The sequence below is a fragment of the Pipistrellus hanaki genome (assembly GCF_964339955.1).
Source record: "Pipistrellus hanaki genome assembly, chromosome: 14".
Classification (NCBI taxonomy): domain Eukaryota; kingdom Metazoa; phylum Chordata; class Mammalia; order Chiroptera; family Vespertilionidae; genus Pipistrellus; species Pipistrellus hanaki.
This window is the reverse complement of record NC_140516.1, coordinates 35744520-35761782: the sequence shown is the minus strand read 5'-3', so window position 1 is coordinate 35761782 and position 17263 is coordinate 35744520. Positions and strand designations below refer to the sequence as shown.

General features: G+C 52.3%; 1 protein-coding gene across 2 annotated transcripts in view; it reads left to right on the top strand.

Annotated features, from left to right (window-relative positions):
• The window catches only part of SLIT1 (slit guidance ligand 1), a 140425-nt gene that overhangs the window by 23539 nt on the left and 99623 nt on the right, over positions 1-17263 (top strand). For both annotated transcript variants that reach the window (XR_014796751.1, XM_084903500.1), the window contains exon 4: positions 4952-5023. Coding sequence is in view for 1 of the 2 variants with exons in the window: in XM_084903500.1 (XP_084759626.1) it covers positions 4952-5023 (72 nt within the window). In the remaining variant the exon portion in view is untranslated. The remainder of the gene's footprint in view (positions 1-4951; positions 5024-17263) is intronic.

The following is a 17263-nucleotide window of genomic DNA, read 5'->3' as shown; positions in this document are numbered from 1 at the left end:
CAGGCCGTGGTATTTTGTGGAAGAGCCACACTCAAGGGGCCAAAGAGCTGCATGTGGCTCGTGAGCTGCAGTTTGCCGACCATGGCTCTAACCAACTGAATGACCATGCCAGGGCCCGATCTCATGATTTTGCAAAGTGGTTTGTATGTAAGGTGTCAAAAATTCTATCGTTCATGCCTTTTGAACCAGAAATAACCAGAGACGTGGCTAAACACATGTATAGATCAGGATGGTCATTGCACATCATTGAAAAACAATAAAACACTGGCAACAGCCATTCTGGTGGAGACATAAACCGTAAAATCACACTTTGGGAGAACAACCACGGCCAGGGGAATGTTCCCCCAATATAATGTTAAGTGGAAAAGGCCGGAAGTGACATCTGTATAAATAAAATTAACTTGTATGTGTACTGAATGCAGGAGGAGGGAAAGAATTGACAATATTAACGCTCACTGCGTTGAGTGACGCGTTAACAGGTAACTTTAATTTCCTTCTTTGTGCTTTTATGTTTTTATGGATTTCCCAGGGAGTTTGTAATAATAGCCACTATTGATTGCCTGACTCTATGCCAGGCACCACGATAAGCTCTTTGCCCCTCGCCCCCAATATCTCATTCAATCCTGGAAACAGCACGGGGTCAGGGGGATCGGAGATGAGAAGTAGAGGTGCAGAGAAGTTAAGCACTCGCTTCATGGAGTGATTATTAAGTGATTACACGCAGGAGAGGGGATTAGAACTGGGACCAAGAGGCTCCAAAGCCTGAGCTCTTCCTGGCGATGCCCTAACACCCCCCTTTCCTCTTTCGTGTAAAAGAAAATAAGGCATTCAGTGAAAGGGAAAGGATAGGGTTGTCTCAGTCAAGCGACCTTTCCTCGGCCTTCCTCAGCCGGCCTAAAACGGAGTGGCAAGGAGCCCCAGCTGAACAGATGTGTAAAAGGCTCAGAACAAAACATACTCACTCACTCGTGACCTGGTTATGGGGGGCTGCTTCGGACCTAACCCATTCCAGCTTCAGCTCGGGTCCTGCCATGCCCTGGAGGAAGAGAGGAGGCGTGTTGGGGTTCAGGCATGGCCCGGTGGCCCTCATCACGCCTGCTTCTGCCTCCCGAGGCTGGGCGGGGCCCTGCTTTCCGAGTGGCGACATCACGGAGGACTTTGTCCCTCCTGTCCTTTTCCAAGTTCCGTTCTTTGTGGCTGCTCTGTCCCCGGGGGTCCAGTGCTCACTGTGGGATGGCTGGCACCCTCTCAGACTCGTCGGGGGCAGTGGTGAGTCAGTCAGTCATAAAGGTTGGATGAAGTGGGGAGCCATGAGCACCACACGTACTCTAAGCATCTCATTTAAGTTGTAACATGTAAATGAGCCCTTACTGACCTCCACTCCTCCCCCCCTTTTTTATTTTTTGACAAGACCTTTCCTTTTATTATGAGATGCTGATTGGCACTCACCTAAACCCGTGGTCGGCAAACAGCGGCTCGTGAGCCCCTTTCGGCTCTTTGGCCCCTTGAGTGTGGCTCTTCCACAAAATACCATGGTCTTGTATTTTTGAAGAAGTGGCGTTAAAAGAAGTTTAAGTTTAAAACATTTGACTCTCAAAAGAAATTTCAATCGTTGTACTATTGCTATTTGGCTCGGTTGACTAATGAGTTTGCCGACCACTGGCCTAAACCACACACGTCCACCTTGCTTAGGGTTTTTGGTTTTGGTTTCTTTAGGGTGAGTGAGATTTCTAAAGGGTCCTTGGAGGCAAGCTGCGTGGAGGATCCTGAATTTCCTTAATGACCCTCCTGCCCCGCAGTCTTTTCCATAATCCACCAGCCCTTTAATTAGCAGCTTTCCTCTTAGTGACTCTTTCAAAGCATTCAGCTCAGCTTTCACAGAGACGACTCTCTCTTTTCGCACTGGTATTTTGGTTTGTTGATGTAACAGTTCATTCAATTATACAATTATAATTATAAGCACCTCTGGCTAAACAGGTTTGGGAACAGACATAACTGGTCTTGTGAGCAGTTACAGACTTGAGTGCAGAAGCAGCCGCGTGCGGTCCTGCGGCCGTGAGGATGGGGGTGCCGTGAGGACTGGGGTGCCGCGGGCGTCAGGGTCTGGCATTGGGAGGGGGTGCAGCGCTCAGTCACCCTCCGCTGGCTGAGTGGGGGTCATCGATGTGTGGCGTGGAGGCAGCCAGGATGGGGAGCTGGGGAAAGGCTGGCTTCCGAACCCCACCTCCAGGGAGTTTGGAGGTGATCTGGGAGTGGCGGGGTCACTTACCTCTGGACACCCTGATTCCTCTGATGTCAGAGAGGCCAGGCCAGGCCACAAACATGTCCCAAGGGTTTGTTAAGACCAAGCCATGTGGTGCGATGGTGGTGGGGATGCCTTCCCCGGGGGGCTGCTGCGAGGAGGAGACCGGAAGGCGTGTGCGTGAACGTAAGGCCTTGTCCTACGCAAGAGAGAGAGAAACCACCGTTTCATCCTGCCTTTCCTCTGACCAGGAGGTAATACCTATGAACTAAGGTGGCCAGACGTCCCGCTTTTGGCGGGACAGTCCCGATTTTTAACAATCTGTCCCGCGTGCCGAGGCGTTTTAAAAAAGACCTTTTTTAAAATGCCGCGGGACGCGGGACAAATTGTTAAAGTTTGGTCACCTTATATAAACATCTGTTCTGGTGCCTGGTGTTCGGTCCCGGGCACACGGTGAGGGCTCCTAGGACTGGTAGCCGCTGCTGCCAGTGAGGGCATTGCTCTCAGCTCCCTGCAGGCCCCTCCCCACGCCGGGACCCTCCTCCCATCTCCTGTGATTTTCCACTTGAACTAGTTATTAGATCCCTTTTCCTTTTAAGTGTTTTTCAGAAACCGAAGCTGGAAAACTGAGACCATCTCGGGGGGAAGGGGGGGGACAAAACAAAACAAAAGCCAGTGATTACCAGGCAGTGTAAACACGGGATTAATTTATTGGAGGAGGTTAAGGTACGTGGAGCCATCCGAGGTCTGCTGTTGCTTTAAGGATGCTATCGGTGGTCCCTTTTTATCCGAAGCAGCGGTGCGTTTTCCTAGGGGCCGGCCTTTTAGGTAACGCTTCTGTCTGCCTGTCTGCGCTGTGCTGGGAAATGGTATCGTTCTCACGTAGCAGCTCAAGGGGGACCGCCTGGGAGGTAAAGTGCCAGCCACGTAGAATGCCATTCCTTCCTCCCTCCCAGCAAAAGGGAGCGTTTGCTGAGCTAGCTGATCGCTGTCTGCATCTGTTGAAGGAGAGGTTGTGTGACACTCAGACTGAGCCGTAGACAGAAGGCCAGGGCGTCTCCAACCTCGCCAAGCGCACAGGCCGCCTGGGGGTCCCGTCGAAATGCAGACTGATTCCACAGGTCTGGGGGAGAGCCTGAGATGTTGAGGCTCTCACCAACGCTTAGGCGATGCCCCTGCAGGTGGTCCGTGGACCACAGTGTGAGCACCAAGGCTCCATCGTTGACAGGGGTCACACCCCCTGAAGGGCTGGATCTCAGCGTCAGAGAATTACTAGTTGTCTACTCGTCATGGGGCTGTGAAGTACCGCATAGGGAGTATAGTCAGCAGCGTTGTCATAATGATGGGCACTGGACCTACTGGAGTGATTGCGTTGTGAGTTACGTATATGTCTAATTCCTGTGTTGTACATTTGAGATGGATATAATAGTGTATGCCAACAGCACTTTAGAAAATTAGGGAAAAAGGAGTGTGCTGTCTAAGATAAGTCTGGGTAAACTGTGCTGCTTCCCTGAGAGGAGTCCAGGTCCGTGGTGTACATCGTCTCGTCAGGCTGCCTTCCAGACCCAGACTTCCCACTCCCGCCTGTTTTATTTTATTATTTATATTTTATTTTATTTTTTAATGTATTTTATTGATTTTTTACAGAGAGGAAGGGAGAGGGATAGAGAGTTAGAAACGTCGATGAGAAAGAAACATCGACTAGCTGCCTCCTGCACAGCCCCCACTGGGGATGTGCCCGCAACTAAGGGTACATGCCCTTGACCGGAATCGAACCTGAGACCTTTCAGTCTGCAGGACGACGCTCTATCCACTGAGCCAAACCGGTTAGGGCCTGCCTGTTTTATTTTACTGACAAGTTGTCCATCTGCCACTAGAAGAGCTAGAAATGGTGGACATAAATAATCAGTCACTACAAATGAAGGGGTCGTTCTCTGTTGTTTGGCATGAAAAGACACCCACAAATTGTTGAGTCAGAAAAGTGCAAGTGGCCGAGTACTTTTTCTTCTACTCTCTGAAGCCTTAAAAAAAAACTTAGGCATGCATTTCCATAAATAATTTTTAAAAAATCAATAAAGCTATTTTTGTTTTGGAAGAAGGCCTAAAAGCAAACAATAAACGTTGAGCTGCCCCTGAGCCAGATGTGGGTAAGGACAATAAAGAGCCCGAAATGTGTGTCCAGGGAGCGTTTGATATCTTGCTCCCCAGGGTATGTCATCGGTTTGGCTCAAGTAAACTCATGAAAATTCTTACAAACACAACAAAGCACGCGGCCAGTCCTACCCCGTTGGGATATAGCTCATATTTCATGTGTCATCAGATGTCCAGCTCACACACTGAGACGGATCTCTCAGTGTCTGGCCTGTTAGATCACCAAGGTCCTGCAGGTGGAAGTGCAGATGGCGATGGGCGTGGGGGGAAACAATGGCAGGGAAGGTGCTCTCTCACTCCATGGCGGGTCCGGGGCAGGAGGCCCTCAAAGATATTCTGCTCGTATCCTCCCCACGTGTTGGAGAGCAGAACCCCTCCACTTTGTAGATGAGGAAACTGGGCCCAAAGAAGGCGATTTCCCTGGGGTTGCACCGCGACCGTGTTAGGATTTGAACCCTGGGCTCTCTGACTCCGAATCCAGTGCTTTCTGAAAATCCCCGTGGACGTCCTGGGTTCCCCAGGCCGTCTCCAACTCCCCCCCCTCTTCTCTTTTTGCAGACGGCTGAACCGGAACCAGCTGCACTCGGTCCCAGAACTGCTGTTCCAGCACAACCAGGCTCTGTCCAGGCTGTGAGTGACGCTCCGAGGCTGGAGAGCGCCCTCTGTGCTCTTAGCCCTCACCCTGGGGGAGGGAGAGGGTCTGGCCCGTGACCCCCATGTTCCTCACGGGGAGGACCTGCTCAGGGTCTCAAAGGTCAGGGTGGGCCGTGTCTCCGTGGCAGGCACCTGGCCGAATCTGGAGTTCCTCCAGGTCCGTGCGCCGCTTCTGCCCGTGCGGGGCTCGGGGGCGGGCCCGGCGTTGCGGGGAGGACATTCATCCCCTTCTCTCACTGCCTCTGGTAACCCGCCGTGGGTCTGATTTTTATGCATTCAGCCAAGATCTTTGTGGGCACATTTCTGCTTTCAGCTCAGAGTACTAAGGTCTGTGAGCGCAGGCCTTGTTAACTGTGTGTAATGTCGCATTTTTCTTCGTTGTGCATGGGCTTCTTTCACGGTTTAAGGGCAGTGGCTCATTCTGCCGCTCTGTGATTTGCCAAGCGTGTCTGTAATTAATTGTTCTGCCGTACGTTCCATTCTGTGGGAGCTTGGGTGAAACAGGACCTTTCTTCAAGGTTACCTAACCAATCTCTTTCAGCTCCTCGCACAGGGTCCCTTAGTCTTTGCTGGCCTACCTCTAGTGATGGGGAGCTCGCCACCTCCGGGGGCAATCAGTCCCATTGTTGAAGAGTCTGCATGTTAGAAACATTTTCTTCACCTTGAGCCCTGAATTTGCTTTCTGATAATTTATTGGCCCCCTTTTGCCCCCATCCCTTTTCTCTCTGTAAGTACCTAGAACAATCCTAAATTCTTGTTAGATTTTTGGAGGGTCATCACTGGGTTTTTGAATTTTGAGTTGGGAGGTCTTTGAGGGCCCTTGGTTGTTGTCATTAGAAACCTGAAACACATTGCACTGCATGAGGTGCTGGGCGGCTGGTCCTTCCTGGCGCTTGCAGGGCAGCACCTAGCGGAGGAAGAAGCAATAGAGATGCAGGTGAGACCGAGAGGTAGGGGCTTGGTGGGAGGTGGCACCTGGGGCTGCCTGCGTGCTGAGGGGGCCAGTTCGCTCCACCTCTGCCGTGACCTCCAGGTTTCTTGAGGAGCCCAGTGGTCTCCAGGCGGCTCCAGAATGTGTTAGCTGATTCTGCCTTCCAGTCCTTGTCTTTAAGATGGAACTCTAGTGTTTAGTCTGGTCACTTTCTGTTTTTTTGTCCTCTGGCCTGGAGGCCTCTCCACAGTGACCCTCAGTGACGACCCCTTTGGCTGTCTTTGGCGCCCTTGGCCGAGAGCTGGGCTGTCTATGACGTGGTGCCAGGCACACACAGTGGGTGCTTTTCTTTTCTTGACTTAACTGCTGACGGCACAGAACCCTTCCTGGCAGATGCATCCTCCCGACATCTCGGTAACGTGTGGTCTGTGGGCGGGCGCACAAAGTCCATGTCCCTTCTCCCCGTGGCTGTTGCAGCGTTATTTTCTCTCTGCAGGGCTCATCCTGAACTTCTGTCCTCTTGGCCTCCTCCTGCACGTTTCCTCCTCCTCAGCCCCTCAGCCTCCCAAGCTGCTGCCTCTCTCTCTGGGCATAAGGGCCTGCTTGGTTCCTTTCCCTCGATCACCACCCAGGTCAGAGCCTATGTGGACTGGAATGTGGCCAAACCCTGGGCCCTTGCTTTGACCCTCTTCATTTATTTTATTTAAAATTTGTTTATTTAAAGGCTGTCGCTTTATTGAGGTCTCATTGACAAATAAAATTGTAAGCTATTTGAAGCATACTTGGTGGTGATTTGATATACTAGTGTGTATACATTGTGAAACAATCCTCCATCTAGTTCAGTGGTCGGCAAACTCATTAGTCAACAGAGCGGCAAACCGCGGCTTGCAAGCCGCATGCGGTTCTCGAGCCGCAGTTTGCCGATCACTGATCTAGTTAATGAACACATCCATCGCCTCACATGTTTATCTTCTTTTTCTGTGTGTGAGAACATTTACGTTCTCTGTTAGCAGACTTCATACAATACAGTGTTCTCCCTTTTATACATCAGATCCTCAGCCCTGATTCATCATATAGCTGAATGATTGTACCCTTTGACCAACCTCTCCCCCACCTCCGAGCCCTTAAGATTCTGTATGTGAGTGATACCACACAGTATTTGTCTTTCTCTGTTTGGCTTATTTCACTTAGCCTAATGCCCTCAAGGTTCGTCCATGTGGTCACAAATGGCAAGGTGAATAATATTCCAATGTAGAGTATGTGTAGATATATCTATATCTATATCTATATCTATATCTATATCTATATCTATATCTATATCTATATCTATCTATATCATCTATATCTATTATCTATATCTATATATCTCAAGCATGTCAAGTGTTTGACATACATATATTGATATATATATTTCATCTATCTTTCTATCTATCTATCTTGTTCATCTTTGTCCACCCTCCACCAGCATTTTATTGACCATCAGGCATTTCGGAACACCTCTGTTCCCTCTCCCGGTGGTCTGGCTGAGGAGCACTCAGACACTCCTGGTCCCGGAAACAGTCAGTAAGGGGGTTATTACTGTAAGGGCGCAGCCAGCAGATTCACTGGCTCCCTGGAACAGAAAGCGAGGTACAGCGGGGACTGGGCATGAGTGTGAGGGATGTTTCCAGTCCTTTCCTGAAGTCTACCTTACTGTTCTGCTCAGCCCTGCAGACCTGTGTCCCGGGCTGCCGGGCAGCATTTCAGCTCCACCTGCCCTTGGCTGGCCACGGTGCTGACTCCCTGTCTGCGTTCTGTGACCTTGGAGCTCAGAACCTCCAATGTCTCAGGCCCAACTCCAGGTTCCTGGGGGAAAGAATCTGTTTGGCTCACCTTAGGTCAAGAGATCGCGCCGGGGCCAATGAGCTGTGTAGGGGTTTGTGGGGCCACCTGCAGTCATATTATGGAGCCCGCCCTTCTCTCAGGAGGCAGGGAAAGAGGGGAGACAGTGCCTAGCCGTTCTGGTCTGTCACCTGTTGACCTTCCCTCTGAGTAGAGAGATCCATTACTAATCCTTTCCATCTGGAGCAAATCATGGGCTTTCCCGCCGAGGCCGTTATGCTAAATCAGCATGAAACCGAGTCTGAGAGACCAAATGTTCAGGGAAAGGTGTGGTCAGCCAGTATGTCAGGTGGTGGGGTCCACATTTCAGTTGCTTTTGTTTGCGAGGCTTCTAGGAGTTAAAATCCTGTAACTGGTTATTCTTTACCAACATTGCCCCTGGGTTAGTCTATTTCTTTTCTTATGCAGAACCTGTGGCCCAGAGCGGTGATTCGTGTTGGACACAGAGCAGTAGGATGATAGGGTCAGAATGAAAGACGAGGCCTTCCAAGGTCCTTAGAGAGCCTGGAAATGGGCTAAACCATGCCCGAGAAGTCTCACGTTTGGGACTCTATCGTGAGACCTGATAAAACATGGGCACAGGCATGTTCCTTGCAGCCTTATTTAGAACATTGAGATATAAACTGTTTCTATATTGAAATATCAAATATGGTAAAGAATACAGGACAATTTGAATGTCTAACTTTGAGGGGAATGGTTAAGTGAATTATGCTGTATCTACTTGACGGAATCTTTATGGCACCATCAAAAATGGCCTTCATGAAAGACATCAGTAATGCAGATAAGTATTTGTGATATCAGAAGCCAGGATGCATATTAACAGTATGACCACGAGATAAATCACTCTGAAGAATGCACATAAAAATGATCGTAAATACCCACAGGGGTTGTCGCTGGGTGACTTTTTCTTTCCTCTGCTTCCCAGATGTTCTGTAAGCAGCATGCATTATTTTTATGGCAGGAGACCTCCCGGTTTTTATAAGCAACAAGAAGCCTCTGTAGCTGGAGTTCCAGTGAATGCTATCTGCATCGCGTTGGAACGCTTCCCTGAACCCCATTGAGCCCCATTTGCTCTTTTATCAGATAAAGACAGCATCTGCCTCGAAGGCTGTTGTGGGGTTCAAGAAAGGTATAATTGGCTCTCATGTCGGTGTGAACATAGTAGATGCTCAGACATGGAGATGAATCCACATGGGAATTGCTTCAGAGTGCGGCCCCAGGTGATCCCACACCCTTCCTCTGGGCACCGGTCCACTGCCAGTCCTGCCTCCACTTCCTGTGTGACTCAGCCTCACTGCTCTTAACTCAGCCATCCTCTCACTTGGCAGGACCCTCCCCCCACAGGTTTTTCTTTTTCTTTTTCTTTTTCTTTTCTTTTCATGGGAGGCTTAGGTTTACCTGTGGAGGCACCTGCTGGCTTGGGACAGCCATTGCACAGGCTCAGGAAGTTGACAAAGGGAATCTGCCAGGCTCAGAGGGTTCGACATACCCAAGGGGCTGGGGCAAATGGAAGCTCTGGTCTGTCTGACGCTAAAGCTCGTCCTTCCATAATATCCATCCACCCCCTACTCACACCCTTCCACCTCCTGCACCCACTGCCTACTCACCTACCCATCCACCTACCTATCATCTACCCTCCCCCATCCCGACTCCCATTCACCTGGACTCCCATTTACCCACCTACCAGCCACCAATCAATCCACCTCTTCCTCTGTCCTCCCACCTTCCTCCCATCTACCAATCCCCACTTATTCATCTGCCTCCCCACCTTTCCTCTCATTTACCCACCAACCACCCATTTACCCTTCCAGCCCTACACCCATTCACCTTCTCCTTTCCCACCTACCAACCCACATATAAACCTGCCCATCTACCAACTCTCCCCCCACTCCATGCCCTCCCTCCTCCCCTCTCCCCTTCCCACCTTCTGTTCATCTGTCTACCACCTGCCCACCCATCCATCTATCAGTTCCCGGGGGTGTCCTATGGACCAGGTGCTGTTCTAGGTGCTGAATTGCTGAATACTATAGGGCAGTGTTTTTCAACCTTTTTTGGGCAAAGGCACACTTGTTTCATGAAAAAAATCACGAGGCACACCACCATTAGAAAATGTTAAAAAATTGAACTCTGTGCCTATATTGACTATATATAAAGTAATTCTCTTGAATAGGAATCAAATAAACGCAAAAAAAGTATTTTATAATTACTTTATTATGAAATATTAAGTAAACAAAATAGTGAAAAATTATAAAATTCTTGTCTTGTCTGCACCTACGGCACACCAGGCAACATCTCGCGGCACACTAGTGTGCCGCGGAACAGCGGTTGAAAAACGCTGCTATAGGGGTGACCGCTTGTGAGAGAGACTGGGGGGACACTGCCTCTCCTGAGGTGAGGGTTTGAGAGCTCTCTGAGGAGTGCTTTTTGTGAGAGCGGCCTGAGTCCTCCACCTGCCAGCAGGTTGGAGTGGGCTGAGGGGCAGAGCTTCGCTGGCTGGCCCCGGCCCCCTGTAGGGGTGGTTACACCCTGGGCCCATTACCTGGCGGTGGGGGCAGCTGCATCACCTGAGAACGTGGAGATGTTGTTGCGAGGACGTCCACAGGCATCAGACTGCTCTCCTTACTGCCCCGAAGCCCGCGTTTGGGCGTGGAGCCCAGGGAGTGTGTGCGGAGGGGCCTCCCGCAGTCTCCTCTCCTCCTCCTGCCGGTTGTGTGCCCTCCCTCATCCAGAAGCTGCTTCTGGAAGCACAGCTCCTCTGGGCTTCTTTTTAGCCTTGAAACCAATATGCATCCTGACAACATGGAGCTTTTGTGTCTGTGCGGGTCCTGGGAGGGGTGGGGGTGGGTGATTAAGGGCGGCCCGGGGCATTTATTTCCCCTTATTTATATCCCTGCTGGAGGCGCCGGGATGACTCATTAACGGCCCTGGTGGCTGGAGAGGCAGGGAAGTGATATTCCGCAGGAGCCCTGTTGAAGAATGCCTGACCCTGCCGACCCCGTCTCGAGCTGGGTTTAATTAAACTGTCAGCACTGGTCAGAGAACAAAGCCTCCGCTCCCATCCCGGCCGCAGCCCCCCTCCGAGGCGGGCGGGCGTCCTCTGCTGAAACCAGGAGCTGTTACAAATGGATGTCTCGCCTCCACGGGAAATTACCCGGAGCAGGAAGGTGACCTCGCCATTGTGCCCTGTCCACTCCCGGCGGCAGATCTGCGGCACCGAGCCAGCCGGGGGCCCTGGGCGTGAGGGATGGGGCGCCGGGGGCCTCCCCCTCTCTGCCAGGGCCTCCTTCCTGCCAGATCTGCCCCCTTCAGACGCTGCAGCTCCCCCTCCCGACTTCGCTTTTCCCAGGAAGGAGTTTCCGGGCTCTGTCTCATGGGACACCACGTCTGTGGGATGTTGCCGGCGTGAATGACGGGGAGAAGCTTCCCTGGCTGTCTGGTTTGGGGAAATGCTGGGTCAGACACCGAGAGGGGGGTTTTCAATCCCTTTAACCCACGCATGCGCATTAGGTCCTGAAACTCTTGAAAACTTTCTTAGGGAATACCCAGGTCCTGTGGGTCTGGTGTCAGGTGACTTGCTGAGGTCTTGTTGGACCCCCCGAAGGAGACCCCTGCCCTGACCCAGGATCAGCGACGACCCAGTCAAACGCAAGAGACGGCACTTGATGCAAACAGCAAGAGGATTTAATACCAGCATGCTGGGACTTGACCTGTTACTCACGCAGGAGCAGCCAAGTCAAGTCCCGAGCAGAACTTCTTACAGGCTTATAAAGGCAAAAACCGCAAAGTTAGAACAAAGGACAAGGGGAGGGGGTCTTCCAGAAAGAGGGACAGGAATTCCTTGAGGGGAGGATAGACATTATCACAAGGAACAGGGTGGAACCGCCGCAGGAAGTTGATACTACATCCAGTTTACTACCTCTAGGGGCTGAGTCTGGTGGTCTGGTGCTGTGTTGATAATACATCCAGTTTACTACCTCTAGGGGCTGAATCTGGTGGTCTGGTGCTGTGTGGCTCATACCCTGTTTTTCCTGGGGCAGTTCTAAAGGTCACATTCTCACGGGAAGTCTGGGCTAGCAGGGGAATTTTTCTATATTATTTCTTTCAGCCTCTACAGTCTCAGGCAGTAAGGATCAGAGCTGAGATGGGAACCCGTGCCCCCGGCCCCAGAACCATCAGAACTCAAATGCGTGTGCGTGAGAGTCAGCCGGTGGGGGGGGGGGGAGGGAGGGTTATTAATATGCAGACTCCAGAGCACCATCGTCTGAGCACCTGAGCGAGGAGGTGAGACGGGCCCAGGAACCTGCATTGCCATCAAGCCCCTCTTTGCTTGGCTCACACTCTGAGACTCGAAGCCCCAGCCCAGTGCTGAGTCGTAGCAGGGAACCCCTCTTTGGGCGGAGCCCCTGTTTGCCTCCACCCAGCTGTGGTGTGAGAGCCACACTCACAAAGACCCCCCTGAGGGCAGCAGCGTGGCCTCTGTGCAGAGGACAGTGCAGGGATTAGGAGCCATCAGTGAGGGAGCACCCTGGATGCTCAGAGTGCCTTCCAGTCATTAGATCCGTGCGTGCTGTCAAGGCTCAAGTGAAAAAGGCCTTGTCCCCGGGCCGGCCTGAGATTGACACCCCTGCGCCAGAGCGGCTGGCACTCCCAGCATGGTCTCATGTCCTCACCGCAGCCCCTGGCCCCTGGCTCCCCCTCCCCCACCTGTGCCTCAGAGCCCAGAGGCCTTCACAGATACTGGGAACTCAGGGCCCCGCGGAGCCTGGCGGGAAGAGTGGGCGACGGATCACCCCAGAGAATGAGCCTGCTGGGGACGCACTGCAGAGCTCCCAGGAATGAAAAGCCGCTGTCCTCCTTCTCCCCAATAGCATCACACAATCAGCACGGAGCCACTGAATCCGCGGCATCTAGGCGATGCCGAGCAGAGGCCTGTGTGGACGGGAGGGGGGTGGTGGGGGCTGTTGTGAGAACGTGGCAGGGGAGTGAGGACGCCTCAAAGACCATTTCTAAAGTTACGAACGTAATGTTGCTATGATAGTGAGCGTTTGCCGATAGAGAAAAGCAGAGAAAGTGAAGGCAGCTGCTGGGGCCCAACACAGGCCGGGAGAGCCTCGAGTCCAGAAATCCAAGGAGGGAGGGCGGAAGTGGCGGTGTGTACGGAGCGTAGGCACTGTTTATGCTCCTCCCCGGCCTGCAGGACAGTGTCCGCCCCCAGAAAGATGCCGCTGGCCGGCCCTGCCAACCCCCCTCAGGCTGGAGACACAGGCCACGGGCAGGCCCGGGTCCCTGCCCAGTCTGGCAGGGGGACCGGGAGAAGATTCCTCTGTAATCACTTCTGCAAAGCTGCTTTTGCCATGCAGGTGATGTTCCCAGGTTCCAAGGACCAGGATGTGGACATCCTTGGGGGCCGTTATTCCATCGGCCGCATTGTCTTCCCTTTGGCGGACAGCACCCCGCAGTGCCCAGAGCCCAGCCTGCCCGCCCCCACCCCCCCCCGCCCCTGCCTGGGCTGTGGAGTGAAGCACACACACCATCCCCGCTCCCCGCAGCCCCTGAACAGGGCGGCCGGGCACGCTCCCAGCTCTTCCAGGTTGGCGTTAGCTCCTTGGCACCGAGTCCTCTCTTTCCTCCAGTGATCACGGAACTGATTAGCTGTGGGACTCTGGGCATATTATTTAACCGCTCTGCATTATTTCCTCACCTGAGAAGTGGGGGGTGGGGTGGGAGGGGCTGTTGTGAAGATTCGGGGTGATGTGTATGGTGCACTCAGCATAAGGGCTGTGAAGGCCATCATGACCCAAACCATCATCCTGGAAGCAATGGAGGGGGTGGCCGGGCACGCCCCTCCAGCCACATTTCTCGGACAAAGGGGGCAGTCTGCTTTCTGGAAGTCCTCAGGGGCGGCCCCAGGCCGGTGGGCTTCTCTGGCTCCTTTCTTCTCACAGCCTCCACAGCAGCAGCAGGTTCCAGGCTGGGCAGGGGGGGAGGGTCTCCTGCCTCAGAGCAGGGCCTCCTGTCTTCTCCGTGGGAGGCAGAGCTCCTTATCATTTCGCACTTTGCCTCAGCTCACTCTCCGGTTGGCGGGCTGCTTGGCCTGTTGCCTGAGCATTTTGCTCCTGCAGCCTCTTCTTTGGTTTTATGGATGGAAAATGAGAAAGAGAGACTTCCTGTAAATGGAAGAATTTCTGCAGCCTCTTTCTCAGAATGTGTTCCGTAGGAGTTGACTATAATGTAGTCTTTCTATTAGATTAACTTGGCGTGAATATTAACGTAAATTATAACTCGTTACACGTAGATTCACGATCTCTGGAGTGCAAGATTTAAAGAAATAAATGCTTGGGTACGGTGCATTGCCATCTTTATGAATTCTTGATCGATCTCTGCTTCGTTAATCCTCGAGTTCAGGTTGAGCCTCTTAGCATCCAAAGGCCTTCCTAGATCACACACATGGTTTTAGTAGTATTTTGGGGCTTCATGCGATCTTGGCGTCAGAAGTTCGGCAGTGTTAAGTATGTTTACTTTATTATGAAAAGAAGCTCCAGAATGTTTTCATCTTTCAAACCTGAAGCTCTGTACTCACACACAGCTCTTCAGTTCCCTCACCCCAGCCCCTGGGAACCCACATTCTACTTCCTGTCTCTGTGAGGTTGAGGATTTTGGGTACCTCAGATAAACGGGATCCGGGAGTATTTGTCTTTGTGTGACTGGCTTATTTTACTTAGCGTGATGTCCTCAGGGTTCACCCATGTTACAGCATGCAAAGGGACTTCTTTCCTTCTCAGGGCTGACTAAGTTCCATTGTATGCACGCACCACACTTCGTTTCTCTGTCACGGGCATTGGAGTGGCCTCTGTCTCCTGGCTATTCCAATGAATAGCCAGGAGACAGAGGCCATTGTGAGTAATGCTGCTTTGAACACGATGTGCAAATGCCTCTACAAGACCCTCTTTTTAATTCTTTTGTGTATATCTTCAGGAGTGGGGTGGCTGGATATTATGATAGTTCTATTTTTCATATTTTGAGGAACTGCCATACTGTTTTCCCTAGTGCAGTAGTTAGCAAACCGCGGCTTGTGAGCCACATGTGGCTCTTTGGCCCCTTAAGTGTGGCTCTTCCACAAAATCCCACGGCCTGGGCGAGTCTATTTTGAAGAAGTTTAAGTTTAAAAAATGTGGCTCTCCAAAGAAATTTCAATCGTTGTACTGTTAATATTTGGCTCTGTTGACTAATGAGTTTGCCGACCACAACCCTACTGGGTAAACCATTTCACCAATGCTTACTTTCTGCCTGTCTTTTTGATAGTAGCTATTGTAATGTGTATGAGCGGAGATGTTATTGTGGTTTTAATTTGCATTTTTCTGATGATTAGTGCTACTGGCCACCTTTTTATTTGCTCGTTGACCATCCGTATGCAATCTTTGGAGAAGTGCCCTCTCAAGCCTGGTTTGCTGGGTGGGCTCCTCACGAGACTCCCTTGAGAAGCCCAGAGCTATCGCTGCAGGAAGCTGCTACAACTTCACAAACCAGGATCCTCAGCGAGTGGGCCGTTTCCCCAGCCTCCTCCCGGGAAGCCAGACTTCCCTGTCTGTAATCAGGGTGGACCCGTGAGGAGGGGGTGGGGGCGGTGGAGGGCGGGGAGCGAGCACTCGGGGGCTGTTTGGCGCAGCGTGATGGGAGTGAGCACTCAGAGCCAGCACGCCTGTGTTTGAGGTTTGGCTCTGTCCCCGTCTGGCCAGGGTTCCTTGCTCAAGTCATTAGCATCTCTGGACTCTGTTCTATCATTTTTGTTAATGAATTGGACGAGCGTGCAGAAGGGGGACTTGGATGAGCTCGGCAGACTTGCAGGTGGCACACAAAACAACAAAGAGGTGGTGGCCATGATACCAAAACGGCAGGAATAAGATGGAAAAAGATCTCCGGGAACTGGGTGACATTAAACGTTGATAACTATGGAGATGGTGTTGAAAGCCCTGAGTGCGTGGGACCCTGGTTTGGCAGCGCCTGTTGTGCCATCTTCACGCTGAGGAGGAGTCCTTGTGGTGAGGCGGCTGAAAGAGTGAATGTCGCCTTAGGCTGAATCCATAAAGGCCAGGTGTCCTGTCCTGGGGACAGGCCTGTGGTAGTCTGTGCCGATGGGAGCACACCCAGAGAACAGTGTTCAGCGCCAGGATGCATGTTTTGCTGTAGGTGGTCTTGGGGAGAAGCTGAGCATGCTGCGGAGGAGGGCACCTGACACCAGGAGCAGCGCGGAAACTATGTCATAGGAGATGGGAGATCCAGCCGGGGGCCTGGGGCTGTTCGGTGCGATGAAAACAAATGGACAGGAACTCGGGGAGGCGTTTTCAAATCTGTGTGAAGGGCTGTCCACAGGACAAGAGGGCGATTTGTTTCAGAAGCAGAAGTGGGTGCCTCGGAGGAAGGTGTGGGGGCACGGATTGTGTTCTGTGCAAGACAGGCTTCTGGGAGATCTGGCGGCCACGTAGTGGGCTGCTCTGCTTGTTGCCTCGCCCTGGAAGAGTTCAGGCAGGACTGTGTGTCAGAGAGGATGCGGGAGCCTGGCTTTGCTGGGCTCGGTGCTTTTAAAGTGTATTTTATTGATTTTTTACAGAGAGGAAGAGAGAGGGATAGAGAGTTAGAAACATCGATGAGAGAGAAACATCGATCAGTTGCCTCCTGTACACCCCCATTGGGGATGTGCCCGCAACCAAAGTACATGCCCTTGACCGGAATTGAACCTGGGACCTTTCAGTCCACAGACTGACGCTCTATCCACTGAGCCAAACCGGTTTCAGCTGGGCTCAGTGCTTTTAGATCAGAGCTGTCTATCTAACCGGGGCCCCTTGGAGGACTCGCGAGCCGGGGAGCGGCCGGGCCCACATGGGTTCGGGGTGGGTGATCTGCTCGCAGACACGTGAAGCTGGCAGATGCCAGAGCCCGGTAGGGCCCGGGCCTGAGCCAGTGTTGGGAGTTCTTTCCAGCAAAGTGCTTCCAGCAAACTGTGGAGCAAAATATTTACCAGACCCCGGCTTCTGGCCCGTGTTTCCGAGTCAGATTTGGAACCGTACAAACCAGCGCGTCGCTTCGGAAACGGCGTCTGGTCCGCGAAAGGCACAGAAGGTTGGTCCCGAGACTGGAGGTGCTCAGCGCAGCGGCTGTCCCGGTCCCCCCCACCCCCCCATCCCAGCGATGAGCAATGACTCATTTCTCCTTTGAAGTCGCGGCCTTGTCTTAGGGGCCCTGGTGTTTACACCCTCTGCTCCTTCGACAAAGGGCCTTCTGTCGGTGGATCTCGGAGGCCACGCAGGGAAGGTCAGAAAGGAAGGTGCGGGCTGAATACCAATCAGGAGGGGAAGTGTGTTCACGGCGGATGAGGGGCGCCAGGCAACTGGGGGCACCCTCGTGCT